Below are 16,788 nucleotides of genomic sequence, written 5' to 3'. Positions count from 1 at the left end.
ACGAGACACTGACCTAATGCAGCTCGGTAGGGACGATTACCCAAAGCACTTTTGGGATCCGCGGTTGGAAGAACATATCTAGAGCGGCTTCAGGAGGGTCCGATACGAATGCGGGCTCTAAATGATGTCACTGCCACACTTGTCTGACGAGAAAAGTCCACAAGATCGGCATTTCGACCGCTTCAGCTGACCGAGACGTCGAGACGCTTGGGAAACTCCAGAGGGCGCCTCCGTCGCAAACCGGAAGTTAGTGGTGGAGTAAGGAGGGTTTTTAGAGGAGAAGGAAAGAGAATGCGCCACTTTTCCCAGATACAGGGACTTTAGGCGTCCCAACCCCTGGCTCGCGAAGCTTCCGCCGGTCTGTCAAGCTGGAGGGCGATGTGCAACAGAACAGACGTCTGCCGCATCCAGCTCTAATGATGTCCCACCGCCAAGATCGTGACAGGCAAACAACATATGATACTTTTTTGACGTCGCTAGGCAGAAATTGAGTTACTAGTTTCGAGAACGCGGGAATCTTAGTAGTCGGAGACCTACTGCAGGCGCCATAGCATTAATAACATCACTACGTGACCACGAGCGTAATATTCGCGACTCCAGCGACCTATAGGGGGCGCCACCACCAAACAAACATGGCGGCTGAGTCCAGGTCGCGTCGGCTCGGCCGGGCCGCCTGAATGGGTGGCGCATTCAATTTAACAAATTTTCTTTTGTTGAATGCCCAATTTTATGGGTATTTGAACTGAGTTTGGTAAGTGTAGCCGGTGCGCATAAACTTGTCGAGCATAGTTTTGTTTTGCCGGTATTTTTTGTTCTTTTCATGTCAAACTTTCGTTTCAAAGACTTCGATCAAAGCCGAAACTATGGGCTCCGGAGAAACGTAATAGACTCTAATTAGTTCTGATCATCTAAGGAAAGCGGCGAGGGCTACAAAATTGTTCCACCGAGAGTAATTTCTAGCTAACTCGCATGCCTCGACCATGCGACTTATCTGTCCGCGAAATTGAGCTTTTGTGCCTGTCCGCGTTTCAAGAAACAGCTCCAGTCGTGTGCTCGGTCAAGAACGCAGGCTGTAGGAAAATCACGAAAATCAACCAAGCGCTTCTTGAGCCAAGGAGCATGTCAACTCGCTGGCGCTTCACTAAGCAGCTGATACTCGTATTCCAATTCAGGTTTTAGTAGCAATCGAGAAGTCATTTTGACGAATATGCGGATTATGTATTATATTACGTACTATGGGGTCCAACTAAAGTGATATTAGAATATCCTTCGGGTTGAAATATGAACTTAGTTGACTAACTATTAGGTGAACTGCAAAATAAAAGTATATTTGACAGACAGAGAGATACTACTTAAACTTAGCCAAATGGTTCTAGCCGGTAGAACGGAGACGAATGCGGACAAACTGAGGAGAGTCTTCATCGGAGATTCACTCAGACCTTTCTCATTGAACTTGACTTCGAATCCTGAACGGATAAAATGAGTATTTTTTGTGGCCGGTCAACCTGAGCAATGTAGACGTATATTGCTGCTGGCTTCGACAAGGGTTATTATATAAATATTGGAGGCGCCATAGATCCTAATGACGTGACAGCTTCTAACTTTGCGAGACGCGTCCCCCACCTTTTGAAAGCAGATAATTTCCTTTAATAATCACATGCAGCGAGCAGGTTTTCTCAATCGAGTAATTGCGAAATTAGCCCAACTCCTTCAATGTGGTCTTTTTCGGCGAAAAGCCGCCAACATGAATAGCGAACACACCGGCCAGCGTTAGTGGCTCAAATTAACTTGAAACTAATCGAGCACAACCAAACTCAAGGAAAGCAGCTATCGAACCTTCCCATTCACTTGACTGCAACATTGGTGTTTCCTTCAGTGAAACACTTCGTCTGTCGACCTCAGTCCACTGTTCTATATCCTTATAAAGAAACCACTTATCAGTTACCAAGCAGTCGTCACTTTGAATGTGATTAGAGACAGAAGAGAAACCAAAACGTTTTTCCGTGATTCCTCCTCATCCAAAAAATTGAAAGCACGCGACCGTGTGTTGTGGAGTAAACGGGCTTTCAAACACGTGACGGAAAGAAACAATCTACTGAGGCTTCACCACACTAATGAACACTCGGGCAAACTTAAGAAATTTTCGGACCTTCGTCAAATTACATTGCTCGCCCCCGCGCCGACAGCACGTGTCCGCGAAAGCCATCAGAGACGCGGCGGGGCGCGGAGCGACCTGTACCGACTGGTTCCCGGTTTTCCCGCTTGGCGGCGTCCGTTTTGCTAAAGTAGCGAATATGTTGCCACTTTACAGGTTCTACGACAAAGGTCACCGTGTCGTTGGCGTCGAAGTGGTGGAAGCTCCAGTTCGAGAATTTTTCGACGAGAACGCACTGCCCTGTGAAGAAAGCTTCTGTCCCGTGCTGAATCGCAAGATATTGCAGGTAAGCCTTTTGAAGCCTTTTCTACGCGAGTCGGTGAATCCCTCATCTTATAGACACGCAATCTATACCGCGTCTGTCTAAAAGGCCGTTGTCCCTTGAAAGGGACCGCAAAAAATCGATTATGGAGCTAAAAGTTTCTACATTGGTGGTCGAAGACGATGCGTTCGGTGCATCAAAATTTCAAATAAGGAGCTTACCGGAGTAAAAGCTATGTTTTATGTTCTAATTAGGAGCGTGAATTCGAGACCTACGCGTAGGCCGTTCCTAACACAATCACGGCCGACATTGGAATGTTTTTCTCTCTACACGAGCTTACTGGCACACCTGGGACTCAAGGATACTCACACGCAACGCCACTGGCCAAGAAACACCTTTGTTGCGGTGTAATTTCAAGGACAAAAGCGATCATTTTCATTCAATCTCTCCTTTGCAAAATTTAATGACGTAACTCGGGGATCGCAGTACACCCAAGTGACGATATTTGAATGCGGTTCATAGATTGGACCCGAGCATTGCGTGGGCACTCGACTTGGGCTCGTGACAATTGCTAGCTCGAGAAGCATTCGGGTTGTGACCCGTGTCCAATCGCTGCAACGACGACAACAGCCGAGCCATAACAATGTCTGGAACTCAGCGCGTGTCCTGCGCTTTGCCAACCCCAGTGCGTGGCTATGATCAACACTGGCGGCATATAATCGGCTCCAGATCACGTGGCCGCTTGTTCTGGCTGCGAGTTGAGGGGGTGAACGCTGCTCGTTTTTCTTTAATTTTTTTCTGGGACTTCTATTGCTTGGGGTGAAAAACGAACGCGTGTTTCATAGGTCATTAACGTTAGGGATCCGTTTTAAGCGGTATTTGTGCAAAGTACAAAAATTGTTGCATTGCTCCTTTAAAGGAGCAATGCAACAGTTTTTGTACTTTGCGCAAATACCGCTTAAAACGGATCCCTAATGTTAATGACCTATGAAACACGCGTTCGTTTTTCACCCCACGCAATATAAGTCCCAGAAAAAAATTAAAGAAAAACGAGCAGCGTTTACCCCCTCAACTCGCAGCCAGAACAAGCGGCCATGTGATCTGGAGCCGATTATATGCCGCCAGTGTTGATCATAGCCACGCGCTGGGGTTGGCAAAGCGGAGGACACGCGCTGAGTTCCAGACATTGTTATGGCTCGGCTGTTGTCGTCGTTGCAGCGATTGGACACGGGTCACAACCCGAATGCTTCTTGAGCTAGCAATTGTCACGAGCCCAAGTCGAGTGCCCACGCAATGCTCGGGTCCAATCTATGAACCGCATTCAAATATCGTCACTTGGGTGTACTGCGATCCCCGAGTTACGTCATCAAATTTTGCAAAGGAGAGATTGAATGAAAATGATCGCTTTTGTCCTTGAAAATACACCGCAACAAAGGAGTTTCTTGGCCAATGGCGTTGCGTGTGAGTATCCTTGAGTCCCAGGTGTGCCAGTAAGCTCATGTAGAGAGAAAAACATTCCAACTGAATATCGTTGCACAGCTCCTTTAAAGGAGCGATGCAACAATTTTTGTACTTTGCGCAAATACCGCTTAAAACGGATCCTTAACGTTAATGACCTATGAAACACGCGTTTGTTTTTCACCCCACGGAATAGAAGTCCAAGAAAAAAAATTTAAGAAAAACGAGCAGCGTCCACCCCCTCAACTCGCAGCCAGAACAAGAGGCCACGTGATCTGGAGCCGATTATATGCCGCCAGTGTTGATCATAGCCACGCGCTGGGGTTGGCAAAGCGCAGGACACGCGCTGAGTTCCAGACATTGTTATGGCTCGGCTGTTGTCGTCATTGCAGCGATTGGACACTGGTCACAACCCAAATGCTTCTCGAGCTAGCAATTGTCACGAGCCCAAGTCGAGTGCCCACGCAATGCTCGGGCCCAATCTATGAACCGCATTCAAATATCGTCACTTGGGTGTACTGCGATCCCCGAGTTACGTCATCAAATTTTGCAAAGGAGAGATTGAATGAAAATGATCGCTTTTGTCCTTGAAATTACACCGCAACAAAGGAGTTTCTTGGCCAATGGCGTTGCGTGTGAGTATCCTTGAGTCCCAGGTGTGCCAGTAAGCTCGTGTAGAGAGAAAAACATTCCAATTAAATATCGTTGCACAGCTCCTTTAAGGTCTGTCCAGTGAGGCATGATAACACCTATGTTTCCGAAGCCTCACTGGCACATAGTTAAAGCACAAAGTAGGCTCTAAGCGCCGCTGGGAGGCCGGGAGCTGCCCTAGAGCGCGGCTGCAATCAAGGTTACGGGAGCGCGCGCTTGAGCGCTGATCAAAGTTGTGCACGCGTGCTCTTTCCCCCTCTCTAGAAATGCACTGAAAAATGTCCACGAGTATAGACTTTGGTCGAAGCAAACTGGAGAAGCTGTCAGAAAAGAAGCAAACGCCTAAATCGTTTGGAAACTGTCGCGGAGCCTCCTATGCCATATTCCTTACGTCGTGCTTAAAATGCCAGATTCGCGTAAGGTGCTGCTTAATTCTCGGTGACTGGCGGTGAAAGTTGGTAATTATGAGTAGGAACTTTGGGAATCAGTAGAAAAAAAGCATAAATACAGCACTGGTCGAACACCTTAATGCCGACTCTCCCGGAGATAATGCCGCGGCATAAAAATCGCAGTTTATGAGCATTTTCTGGTTTATTAATTTGATTGCCAGGAAATCAATAATCTGCTGAGTTCTTCGCTAAGGGAATAGAGGACTTCACGCGATCACATAGCCGGGTACTTGTTGACAACAAGGTTCTTTCGTGGTATCTTCTTTTTATCGCGTGGCGCTTAGGAATTCATCGCGGGGCAGCTGGTGGGAAGGCACGCCAGGGTCGGTTTGCTCATCTTGAGGACGCGGCCGCGGCTGCGGCCAAAAGGGATTTTTCTGTCACGTGACCAGCTCCATGGGGCCAAGGAAGTACCTCGCATCCCTGCCTAATGGCGGAGAAATCCGTATCGCTTTAAGCACAAACGCCTAATTTCGCTCGCAGAAACTGACTGTGGGGACTTTCAACTGGAGTCTGATTGACCGACCCTATACACTGTAGGAGCGGCAGGTAAAGTTACTTCCAGGGTGGGTAAATTTGAGCCAAAATAAAGAAAAAAAAAACAACCACGCGAGATAAAAGCTGGGGCAGTATACCTCTTCCAGCGCCGATGGCTCGTGCCTTTGCCTGTGGTCGAGAAATTAGAGCGGCGGTACTTGACGTCGCGGCGTGAAAGTCCCGGAAGTAGCTCAGCAGACGACATACGAAACACGAATGTCCCAGTGGCTCCTCTCGTAACGTAGGAAGTCGTGAGAAAACTCCCTTCTGTGAATCGACCTTATCGATCGCCTTGACATTGGCAGTATAGCTGCGTTTAAACAACGTTCTGACTTTATTTGCCTACCCTAATGTGTGGTCCAACGATCGGACGCCATTCAAAACAAGCCAATAGGAGGAGGTCACGTTTACATGGTCGCCGCGGTACTTTCCGCACAAAACAAACAACCGATCCCAGCTGGATTGCCGAAGGTACGGAGAATATTGAAAGAGGCTTAATTCAGTCTGGCCACTTTGGTAACTATCATCAGCAGAATCTGTGGCATTTATAACGCTCTAACGGCAGCCTTCTTGTGGCCGATGAAGAAAGACGTTGAAGCTGTTCCCAAAAAAGAAGATACGAGACCTGTCCTGCATGTTCCAAACATAATGCAATCCCCCCCCCCCCCCACACACACACACACAAACACACAAAAAAAATCTACTTTTTTTTTTTTTCGGCAATGTAGCTTACACAACACTGAATTCTCTTTCCAACAGTTGTTTCAAACGTTTGAACCAGGTAATAAAAAGCTCCGAAACCTTAGCATCTGGTCCTAACCTCTAGCGCTGCCTTTGCCTGGAGAATGAGCGTTCGGCGATGCATAGTTTATTTTTACGGAGAAAACAAAAAACTGTGAAGATTTTTTTTTTTTTTAGGGACACCCGTACAATGCAATGCACGAACTAGACACGAATGTCGGTTTAGCGTTTATTTCGGACTCAGGTCCAAGCAATCTGCTTGCCCAAACTCGGCTCCCAGTAAAGTCACTTCTTGATGGAAATTTTATCGATTGGGTTACGAAAATGACGCTGCTTCGTTCTGGCTGTAGTTCTGTCATTCACACGATCAGAAATGAAACAAATTGATAGAGAACTGAGATAAAGAAATCTTTATTGTCTTCCAGTGGCGTGCAACTGTGGCGGTTCCCGATGAAATACATTTTCGTGACCACCATCAGTACGAAAAAAAAATGAAACTGCTGTTTAAGACACCAGATGGCATGGATTTTGAAAAGAATCTATTCGAGCGAGCAGAACCGGCCAAACTCATAGGAATAAAAGGGTTGTACTTGGCGTATCTTCAAGCAATGTTGGTTGACTCATAATAGTTTGCACTAGAAACAAAATTAAAAAAAATATATATATATATATATATATATATATATATATATATATATATATATATATATATATATATATATATATATATATATATATATATATATATATATATATATATATGCATCTGATAATAGGAAGCGACAGAGATGCACTTCCGTTTAAGGTTTTCGAGGTAGGATTTTGTGAACGCTGATATAAACAACAGAGATGCAATAAGCTGCAAAGGGGTTGTTGTGACCATGTTGGACAGCTTCTGTTTAGTGTGAGTATTTTTTTTTAATTCGCCATCTGTTATTATTAATTGTAAAATCAGATACGCTATCTTATTTCTGAGGTGTGGTCTGATCCATGTATCTTTTTTTCTAAAAATAGAGGACTAAAATGAGAAACAAGTTATTTTAGTTATATCATATTATATTATATTATAATATATTTATGACTTCTTGTTTTGGGAGTTACTTTTTCGTGAAATTTGAAGGGTATTTTTTTTTTACTTTTCGCCGAATATTCGGTGTTTATCGGAGTTTGTTTTTGTGAGATTTCCAGTTTCCTGAAATTCGAAGTTTATTTATTCTGTTTGTTCTTTTTTTATATTAGAAAAAAAAAATAAAGGCCGGGTGCCATGACCCGTTGTCTTGAAAGAATCAGGTAAAACGCTAAAACACCCTTTTGTCAGTATATAATTCTAGTTTTCAAAGGAAACTAAAGTGAGCATCTCCTCGAAACCACTGACCCTGTGCTCTTACAAGGCTTATTTGCGAAACCCCGTTTTTATTTTTATTTTGTTGCGAACTTGGAATTTAGAGTTGTTGTTTCTGTTTTTTGTTTTATGGAAAAAGCTGAATCGACTGAAAATTTACCGTCGGGTGCTTTTTCGGATGTAAACGAAAGAAACATACGAAACCCTACATTACATTGTACCACGGAGCTTCATGACAGATGGATTCTTCCGGGATTTTGTTGATTATGCTTATAATTCCAGTGGCCAGTTAATTTTACGATATCCAGTCACCGACGGCTCGCGAAACGCGGGGAATGATGTAGGACCCAGAGCGTCTCCATGGTCGCTCCAGAGCCACTGGGATTGCGCGCCCTTCCCGATAAGAATCCCAAAAGAACCCTCCAGCGAGCGAGGAGCGTGAACATTATAAGCCCCACCCCGTGTTTCTTCAACTGTCGGCAGCTTTATATACACCGACGCAGTGTTTAGAAAGAAGCCCGCTTTGCCCACACCAGATTCAACTTCGAGGCAAGTGAAGCGCTCTGCGCATGCGCGGTACCGACGGCAGCGCCACCGCAGTGGTGTTGCGTCGGCGAGTCGAGTTAGCCTATAGCAAAGACGTGTTCAATGCATCAATTTAATCTAAAAAAAAAACGTGTCGATTTTTTTTAGTGAAGCTCGCAGGTGATGGAGTAATAAAAAAAAAAAAAGAAAGCAAAAGCCGAGCATTTTTTTTTTTTTTTTTTTTTGCTGTGCAAGACCGGATGTTTGTCGTCTGCACACTGGTGTGCGAGCTTGCTCCCAGGTGGTCATTGTTCGTGTATTTCGTTCTAATGATCACATATCGCGGTTATCCTGCTCGCTGCCAGCCTCTACTAAACAATGTCAGTTTTTTTTTTTTTTTTTTTTTTTTTTTTTGCGTTTAACAAGTTATTTGGGAGCGAGCTCGCCATTCAGTGAGCAGACGACAAACCGGCTGGTATAGTAGATTGAAAACACAGCTGCCGTTATGATTCATTTTTAATAATTTACCACATCTGAGTATAGAGCTTTAAAAAAATTAAACAAAACATTTTGCAAAACGACGTTCGCGTGCCCATGCAGTCTCAGGCATGTACGTTTGGAATTCGAATTTTTGCGAAGGCGTGCCAAATGTTCTGGTCCTAATGGCCTCCCCCCGTATGCTTGATCCGACAAACATCGGGTCAATACTTTTTTTTTTCCCAACAGACACCAGACAAAAGGCTGCGAATATTCATCTGCAACATATTTGATTTTAACACGTAAGTCTTTTGTTTCTTTAATTGCTTGTTCTTCGGCTTTGTCATCGGCTGATATCACGACCAGGTTATATGCGTAGTGATAGCAAGAGACTCGGAACTCGCCACGCTCTGTGCTTCTCAAGTTGTCAGGCGCAGCAGTAATGTTAAAGCTCTAATGAAGGGGAAATGAACTAAGCTTACCACGGCTTTTTCCTTTCACTTCGTGCTTGTCGTGACGTAGAACTATGTGTTTCCTTCAATATACTCATATGCATAAGGTGGTACCTTTAATAATCGCGCAGGCCGAATATTTTCTTCAATCGGTGGGATTTTATGGCTGCAATCACTGGCAGGGTGACAATGGCAGAGCGTCTCTTTCGAATGCCTGGCCTCCGGCAAGCCCTCACTGCTTTGCGCCGTGCTTTCGCTACCCGTGCACGCTCGAGGCCCACGAGGCGCTGAAGTGTTATAAAAAATAGAAAGCTTTCCGTTTTTTTTTACCCTTTTACCAATAAACTAGTCGTCTATAGTTTTTTTCTTTTTCGAAAACAAGTTTTAGTGTTTTTTGTATACTCCCCGTATCTTTCCAACACGTAAAAAAAAGGTAAGCTTTTTTTTCTTTTACTTGGGAATTTTGCAGTCGCATACACCTTTTCATTTACTCTCGTCCCCAGCCACCTGGTAGATTTATTCGGTATGCGCGACGGAAAAGTGATACAACATTTCAATCTGCAATTAGTTTAAAAAAATGGAGATGAGACAAAACGAGAAACCTGCACTGCGTAACGCGAATACTTCAATGTCATGCCAGATCATTCTTGCTAAGTTCGTCACGGGGGGAATATGCGGCGCTGGCGGCGGCGCCGCTTTCGCTGTTCCAGCTCGGCTCCTCCCAATGATCAGACCCTCTCTACATACGGCTCTGGCCTCCCGCGGTTCGAAGCGCCATCTATATATATATATATATATATATATATATATATATATATATATATATATATATATATATATATATATATATATATATATCGAAAACTGTGTGTTCCACAAATTTAAGTCCCTGTATCTGGGAAAAGTGGCGCATTCTCTTCCCTTCTCCTCCAAAAAAAAAAAAAAAAGATATCCCCTTCTTACCCTGCCTCTCACTTCCGGTTTGCGACGGAGGCGCCCTCTGGAATTCCTCAAGCGTCTCGATGTCTTGGTCAGCTGCAGCGGATGGGATGCCAATCGTGTGGACTTTTATCGTGTTATAAGTGTGGCAATGAGCTCATTTAGAGCCTGCATTCGCACCCGACCGTCCTTATTGCCGCTCTAGATCTGTTCGTCCAACCGTGGGCCCCGAAAGGGCTTTGGATAATCGTCCCTACCGAGTTGCATTATCGGTCAGTGTCTCGTGAGTGTCCGTCCACCCTTCGGCTTCACAGGAATTGCAAGTCGGTTTTAATCATCGTATCAAGCCGCCAACTTGCAATTATATTCTCCACGATTTGAAATGATTCACCACTTCTTTTTAATACGTGTCCTTGGCGAGCTTTCAGGAGGGTTTGGCCTACGGGTGATAAAAACATTAGGTGCCCTAAAAAGCGAGATACTTTTTTTATCTTTCTAACCGGGGAAGCGTTGATGTGTTTGACGCTAAGCTAGCATTTTTAAGCTAACTGCGGTACTATTAACGACAAAAATCGCTACGTATTACTGTGCGTGCGTACTGTATGTATGCTGTAAAACATTTGCGACACCGCGGGTTTTTTGGTACGGGCTACGGGGCCTACACGGTGCCACTACTCTTCCGAGCGTAATAAACTATTTTCGTTATTTTACCTGAACCCGTTTTAAGAAATGAAAACTCTGTTTCTGTTTAATTTTCGTACTCCGTAATCCTATCAGTGTTTATCCTTTCTAATAATCGTTCATACTAAAACAAACTAAAAAAATCTAGGTTTAATTGCAATTTACGCTGCTTTTATACTCTTCGGCCACCGTCTTAGGGCAAGAAAACCTGATGCAGACTTTGGAACCAGCGCTCGGTTTCAGCACATAATCGAGTGCTTAACTTTTATACAATTTTAATGAAGACCTGAAAGTTCCCTGTTCAAATGTTAATATTCATACATATTACTACTTGTAGATGTATATAAGGGAGTCATCAAATTTAAGAAAAGAGTCACGCAATTGCAGGTTATTTCAGTAAAAGGGAATGAGGTAAAAAAATTCAAATGTCACCCAGAGAACAATGCAAAACAAGCGAATGTGAGATAAAAATCTCCATAAAAATACACAAGCACATATGACATTAAAGACAACAAGATCAAAGCCACAATTTTATTTATTTCACAAAACTGACAGCCAAGTACAAGGCCACGCCAGGAGTATATGCACTACAACTAGAACACATGCTGAGTACATAACAAAATAGATCACAGAACGAAAAAAGGAGATAAGTGACACGGAGACACACCATACACCATCAAAATGCTTTCTTGACAATTCACAAATATGCAGGTAGCTTTACTGACAGGTGCAGTCATTTTTACATAACATACTCATGATTGCCGCACTGGCTGCGCTCGTACTTATATTGAAACGGAGTATAGATACATTCACATTCTCGGGTCCGCAGCCGCGGCAGCATTGCAAGCTGTGTGTTCGAAACAAAGTATAGTACGCGAGCACGTACGCAACATTTGACGAGAGCGAGTACTCCGCACGCACCCTTGGGAGCGACGCCGATGCCACAAGCACGAGCTGGCCGTTTTGCGCTTGATAGAGTTTCAGTGCGTTGCGACTGCGTGAACGCAGGACATCTATACTTCTTTTGTCGCGTTCCAAGCGATTGCTTGAATGGGATTTCACGCTGGATGCGAAGCACAGCTATGTGCCGGTGACTCACTTTTGTTTCTCGACGCAACGCAGTCAAACGCTCTCAAACGCAACTGTGCGTAGGGGCCTTTACTTCCACGGCACGCGCGTCCGTGCATGCCAAGTTGGCAATGTTGTGCTCGCTCAGTCGCTTGCGCGTTTGGTGGAAAGGAGTGCATAGCTCGCTCTAAACAGCTGTATATTTTTGCATGCTGCTGAGCTTTATAAAGCACACACCTCGCATAACTTGGCGGCTCCCGTCGGGTTGGAATCTTTTCGACCGATTCAGTGAAGCAAGATCTTGCTCCGAGGTTAATTTTCGTTCCAGAGGGAACAACATGAAAAGCTTTCCGGCCGATTTTTCGTACAGGCGCAGCAGTCCGTCAGTTGCGGCGTAGAAGCATCTAGGGAAATTTATGGCGACCGAAGGCCCAAAACCGAAAGCCAGGTGTGATGTGACGACTGGCCAATGGTGTGCGCGGAGGCTAGTTCAAAGAATGGCGCCACTTTTTCCTGGATAGAGGTGCTTTACTACAGACCAGAGCCGTCAGACTAATGTCCCTGAATAAGAAAGATAGCGACATCTTCTCCCTCCTCCTCTGAAACGCGCACCTTTTATCTTTGTGCTTTGCCCTTTTACACCCCCGCGTCGATTGTAGCGTCGCCTGGATCGCTCCAAGATATCAGACGGCCTTCCTATACTTGAGTCAGAGCACAGTCAAAGGCTGAAAGACACGCAAAATACATACACACAGGCATAAAAACGCACTGTCACGGTCTACCAGCCTCAAAGAATGCGCTCAAGAAAACACGGTGAAAGCCGTGACGTAGCACAGTAGGCGTTATTTGATTGGCAACATGAGCTGGCAGCTTGCAATGCACTCCGACAGCACAGGCATTCCTTCTCCCTTCTTGTCCCTCATGCACACTCTTAAGGGGTATTCACACGAGGGAGAAATCCCCGGGATTTCTCCCCGGCACGCGCGAATCACGAGATGAAAACGCGAGGCTTTTGCACATCGCAAAGCCTGTCTTTTTCGTCGTGGGATGCGCGTGCCGGGGAGAAATCCCCGGGATTTCTCCCTCGTGTGAATACCCCTTATCGTTATATTTTGCTATTTCGCGCTCGCGCGTCGACGGTAGCGCCGCCTGGATCGGTCCAAGATAGCAGGCGGCATTCTTCAAAGGATGTTGCTACTTTTCTGTATACAGGAGCTTTACGTCAGACCAGAGCCGTTTATTGAGAGAGTTTGGCCATACATTGGTTTGAATAGGCGAGCATCTCGGGGCCAACCACAGGCCGCGAAACAGCCCCTAGCGGTGGTCGTGTGATCAAAATATGTGACACGACTATACTTCGTTTCACCTTATGTGCGAGCGAAGGCATAACTGGAAGTGCGAGCACGGAAGCTCCGCGCGTTCAGGCTTTGCTCGAGCGCGCGAGCTGGGGAGAAACGCAAAAAGCGCTGGTCTCGCGCTTCTAGCTTTGGCTTCGCTCGCAGATAAAGTGAAACGAAGTATAATTTGAGCCGTGCCGAGCGGAACTCCGCGTCTCAAGACGCTCGCGCACCCCACCCTTTGCACTGTTTTCTTTCAGCCAGTCTCAGGACGCTGTTCTAGCAGTGCAGACAAAGGCATGGGCACGAGCGCGTGGCTTTGGAAAGTGCCTCCTATGCACGAGGTCTCGTACAAACAAAAGCGTTTCGCTGAGCTAGGCTCACGCGCCTGTGCCTTTGTCTTTACTGCAGACATGTGTGAGATAGAGTAGAGGTATCCTGATTGGTCGACGCATTGTCACAAATTTAGTTTACGCTCTAAGCGTGGGGGGAATATTCGGCGCTGGCGGCGGCCTATGCTCCGCCTATTGGCTAAACTCTCTCAATACACGGCTCTGCGTCAGACTACCGTGAAGAGCCATCTAGACGCTGTGCTTCGAAACATACGTATTCCATAGTTGCCATAGCAGCCGTCCCCCAAACACGGTGGTACGTCGAACGACGGGAGGCGAGCCGTGGGGGGAGAGGGTCGGTACTGCTCGTGCGAGCGACGTCGATGGGCGGTTCCGTAACTGAGCTAACCTATTCACGGTGAGGAGCCTGGTACGGGCGCTTCTGTTTTCCTCACTACTGGTAGTGCACGTACTACCCACGTGGTTGTGTTTTAATTTCCATAGTGCATAGAAGCTTGGCACTGCACGTCCTTGCACCAGCGGAGGAAGCTGAAGTATCCCCACTCTGGGTTGTGAAAAAATTCCACCAGTCAGCGGTACCAAAACTTCTCGCCGCGAATACTTCGTCTCACCTCATCATGGACAAACTGCGAAGGCTGTGGAAGCGCGGGCGGGTGGCCTTGACTGCTTTGACTGGAGCATTCACTGCAGGAGCGCTCGTGCAGTTGCCGAGGCTTCATCCGAAGCAAATAGCTCGCGCTTTTAGCATGCGCGGCTAACAATAGTTAGTGCTAAAATGAGCCGGAGCTTTTTGTTTTTTTTACTAGCGTTGGCTGGTGGTCGTTCCTACTAAAGTCGGTTGCAAGCTAAGAAAAAACCGGAAATGCCTCTCAGAGGAAAATGTAATCCTACGCCGAGAGACGCCAGCCAATCGTTTTCATGACGTCACGATTCCGTGGACCAATCGCGATCCTTTTGAAAAAAAAAAAAAAATAGCTCAACATGACTGCTGGCCTTAGCAACGCGGCGCTAGTTTCTCGTGACAATTATTCTGCTTTTTTGCACCGTGTTTTACGTGCCCGAGGTTACGCCACAAAATCTTAATGGTATTGGCTTGCGTTTGTAGCATTTTTTGCGCGACAACGTGAGAATCCAGCGACGCTATCGCCAACGAAAATTTCGAAGCGGGCGCGAGGCTTAGCACTGCTGAGAGGTATGTTAGACGGTATGTTAGACAGTATCTTGGACACAAAATGAATTGGGAAGACGGTATACATTGGACATGACTTTCTTTCTTTACTAAACAGCTATTTCATTGACAAAAACGTATTCTAACTTATTTAAATGTCCTGAATGAATTAAATAAATATTGTAGTAGTTTAAGACACGTTTCCTGGAGGAAGAAAAAGCAACGTTGCTAGCGAACTACTTTCTCGACGGCGGAGGCACTTCAGATGGGCGCAATGCGCTTGTGGGTGGAGCTAAAAGATTGTTCTCAGGTTGCATCCGACTATAGTTATTTATAAAAAGGAAAAGATTCAGCGGTGCCACATGTATGCCACGTGCCCAGCACTGCAGCAAGGCACACCAGCACAATGGGTGCTGGTGTGACGTCGATGCAAGCCATGCATTTGGGAAGGAGATACAACTGGCCACGCCCCTGGCGACTTGGTTCAGAAAATATGCCACAGGGACAACGTAAATTATTTGTTTACGTTTCTTGAAATAGCGCTTGTTTGATGTGGCTGAAAGCTGCGTAAGCGTTGACTAGGAACTCGCGTTCAATCAGCAAAACACTCTTTGAACACTACTCCCAACCAAAAACTGTCACGGTATTCGTGTACAATTTGTCACCCGCGCTCGATTGAAAGTGACGTAAAAGTCCAGTCCACAACTGGCTTGCGTTGGGGGAACACGGACTCCGTGGAAAACAGACAGGACGCATCTCCTATGGTTCGATCTCCTCGCTAATGATCTGCCAAGGTGACGAACAGACATCGTTTAACGATCATTACGTGACTCCTTTTTCTGTCTTTAGGTCTTGCGCAGGTCCGATGGACATCGTCTGGGACAAAGGAGGCCTGATCGCAGTCGGCGACGCAGACGCCCCTAGGCAAGTCACTGACGTCATTTTTACTCGCTAGTGAGCTGCGGATGCGCCCATATTTGAGATGATGCATCAGGTGGCAGGGATACAATTATTTCCGAAAACAAAAATTTCCAAACGACCTTTCAGAATGCTTCGCTATTGTCAGCGGGAGCGGTTGCGTTGTTGATAGACGTGCATTAAGAGACTTGCTTCTAGTCGATGTGCTTTAGAATATTTGCTTTAGGAGCTTTGCTTTTAGTGAAATAGCTGCGGGAGATGCGCTTTCCGAGATATGTGAAAGGTGCCTCTCATGCGGGATAGTTGGGGTTCTGCGGCCTTTGCTGTTCTCGTGCCTCTGTGTCCGTGCGTCTACTCTGCTCAGCGCGGCGCCTTTACCGTTCCCACTTGGACGGAGAACGGATATCACATGGTCTGGCCATGTCTAGAAGGGAATGAGGGGGGAGGGGGGGGGGGAGAGAGGGAACTTAGCAATATTCTAATAAACGCGCCTTTAATTTTTGTTTTTTTGGTAGGCGCGTTTTTCTTTTCCTTAATTTTTTTGTCGGCAAGAACGAGGAGGGGAAGGGGCGAGAAAGAGGGAACGACAGCACGTCTTGCCATAGCTGACGAGATGTGCGAGGGGCGATGGGGAGAGAGGGATGGAATCTCTGGTCGGAAAGTGTCTCTAACAGCTAACGCTGTTATATAGCTTGAGCTTAAAAGTTTCATAATACTGTAATTACGGTAATCTGCGTGAACGATGAAGAGGGATGTAAATTTAACGCGGGGCTCAAACATTAAGATTCACGCACACTAAAAATTGTAAAGGCACGATGAGTGGATCCAAAAGAGTTCAACGGAAGGCAACATCTACAATCTTGTTGCCCTGGGTTCAATTTTCTTGCTATTGTATCTCGGTGTTTTGTTCAACATGCGACAATGCCGTATGTTTCTGTAATATGCGTGCGCTTCAACTAAGGTTTGAAAATTTTCAATATCTACGCACTCTGCCTAACCATGCTACGTAAAGAAAATTTTCGATGCAAATAAATAAGTTACATTTTGATTATAGTTTAAATTCCATCTTCTCAATACTTCCTCAGAAAAAAAGGTAGGCTATACATAGCAAACCATATCTTTTCAAGGTTCAGCTTAAATATAAAAAAAAAAAAGAAACTTCTCTATATAAAAAAATACACCGCATAACGGAGGTACTCACTCGCGTATTCCTTCGCTATCTGAAACACTTCAAACAATATTGTGTCAAAAATAATGTAAAAAACAACAACAAAT

At 45.6% G+C, this 16,788-nt stretch overlaps 1 protein-coding gene across 1 annotated transcript in view; it reads left to right on the top strand.

The window, feature by feature from the left end:
• The window catches only part of LOC120850759 (thiopurine S-methyltransferase), a 52,368-nt gene that overhangs the window by 20,386 nt on the left and 15,194 nt on the right, over positions 1 to 16,788 (top strand). The window contains exons 3-5 of the mRNA XM_042286656.1: positions 2,312 to 2,441; positions 8,847 to 8,899; positions 15,445 to 15,519. Of these exons, the coding sequence (XP_042142590.1) occupies positions 2,312 to 2,441; positions 8,847 to 8,899; positions 15,445 to 15,519 (258 nt within the window). The remainder of the gene's footprint in view (positions 1 to 2,311; positions 2,442 to 8,846; positions 8,900 to 15,444; positions 15,520 to 16,788) is intronic.

The sequence above is a fragment of the Ixodes scapularis genome, unplaced genomic scaffold, assembly GCF_016920785.2.
Source record: "Ixodes scapularis isolate PalLabHiFi unplaced genomic scaffold, ASM1692078v2 PGA_scaffold8__174_contigs__length_109621045, whole genome shotgun sequence".
In the NCBI taxonomy this organism is placed as follows: Eukaryota; Metazoa; Arthropoda; class Arachnida; order Ixodida; family Ixodidae; genus Ixodes; species Ixodes scapularis.
Note: the sequence above shows the minus strand (reverse complement) of the source record. Positions and strands in the feature narration are given on the sequence as shown.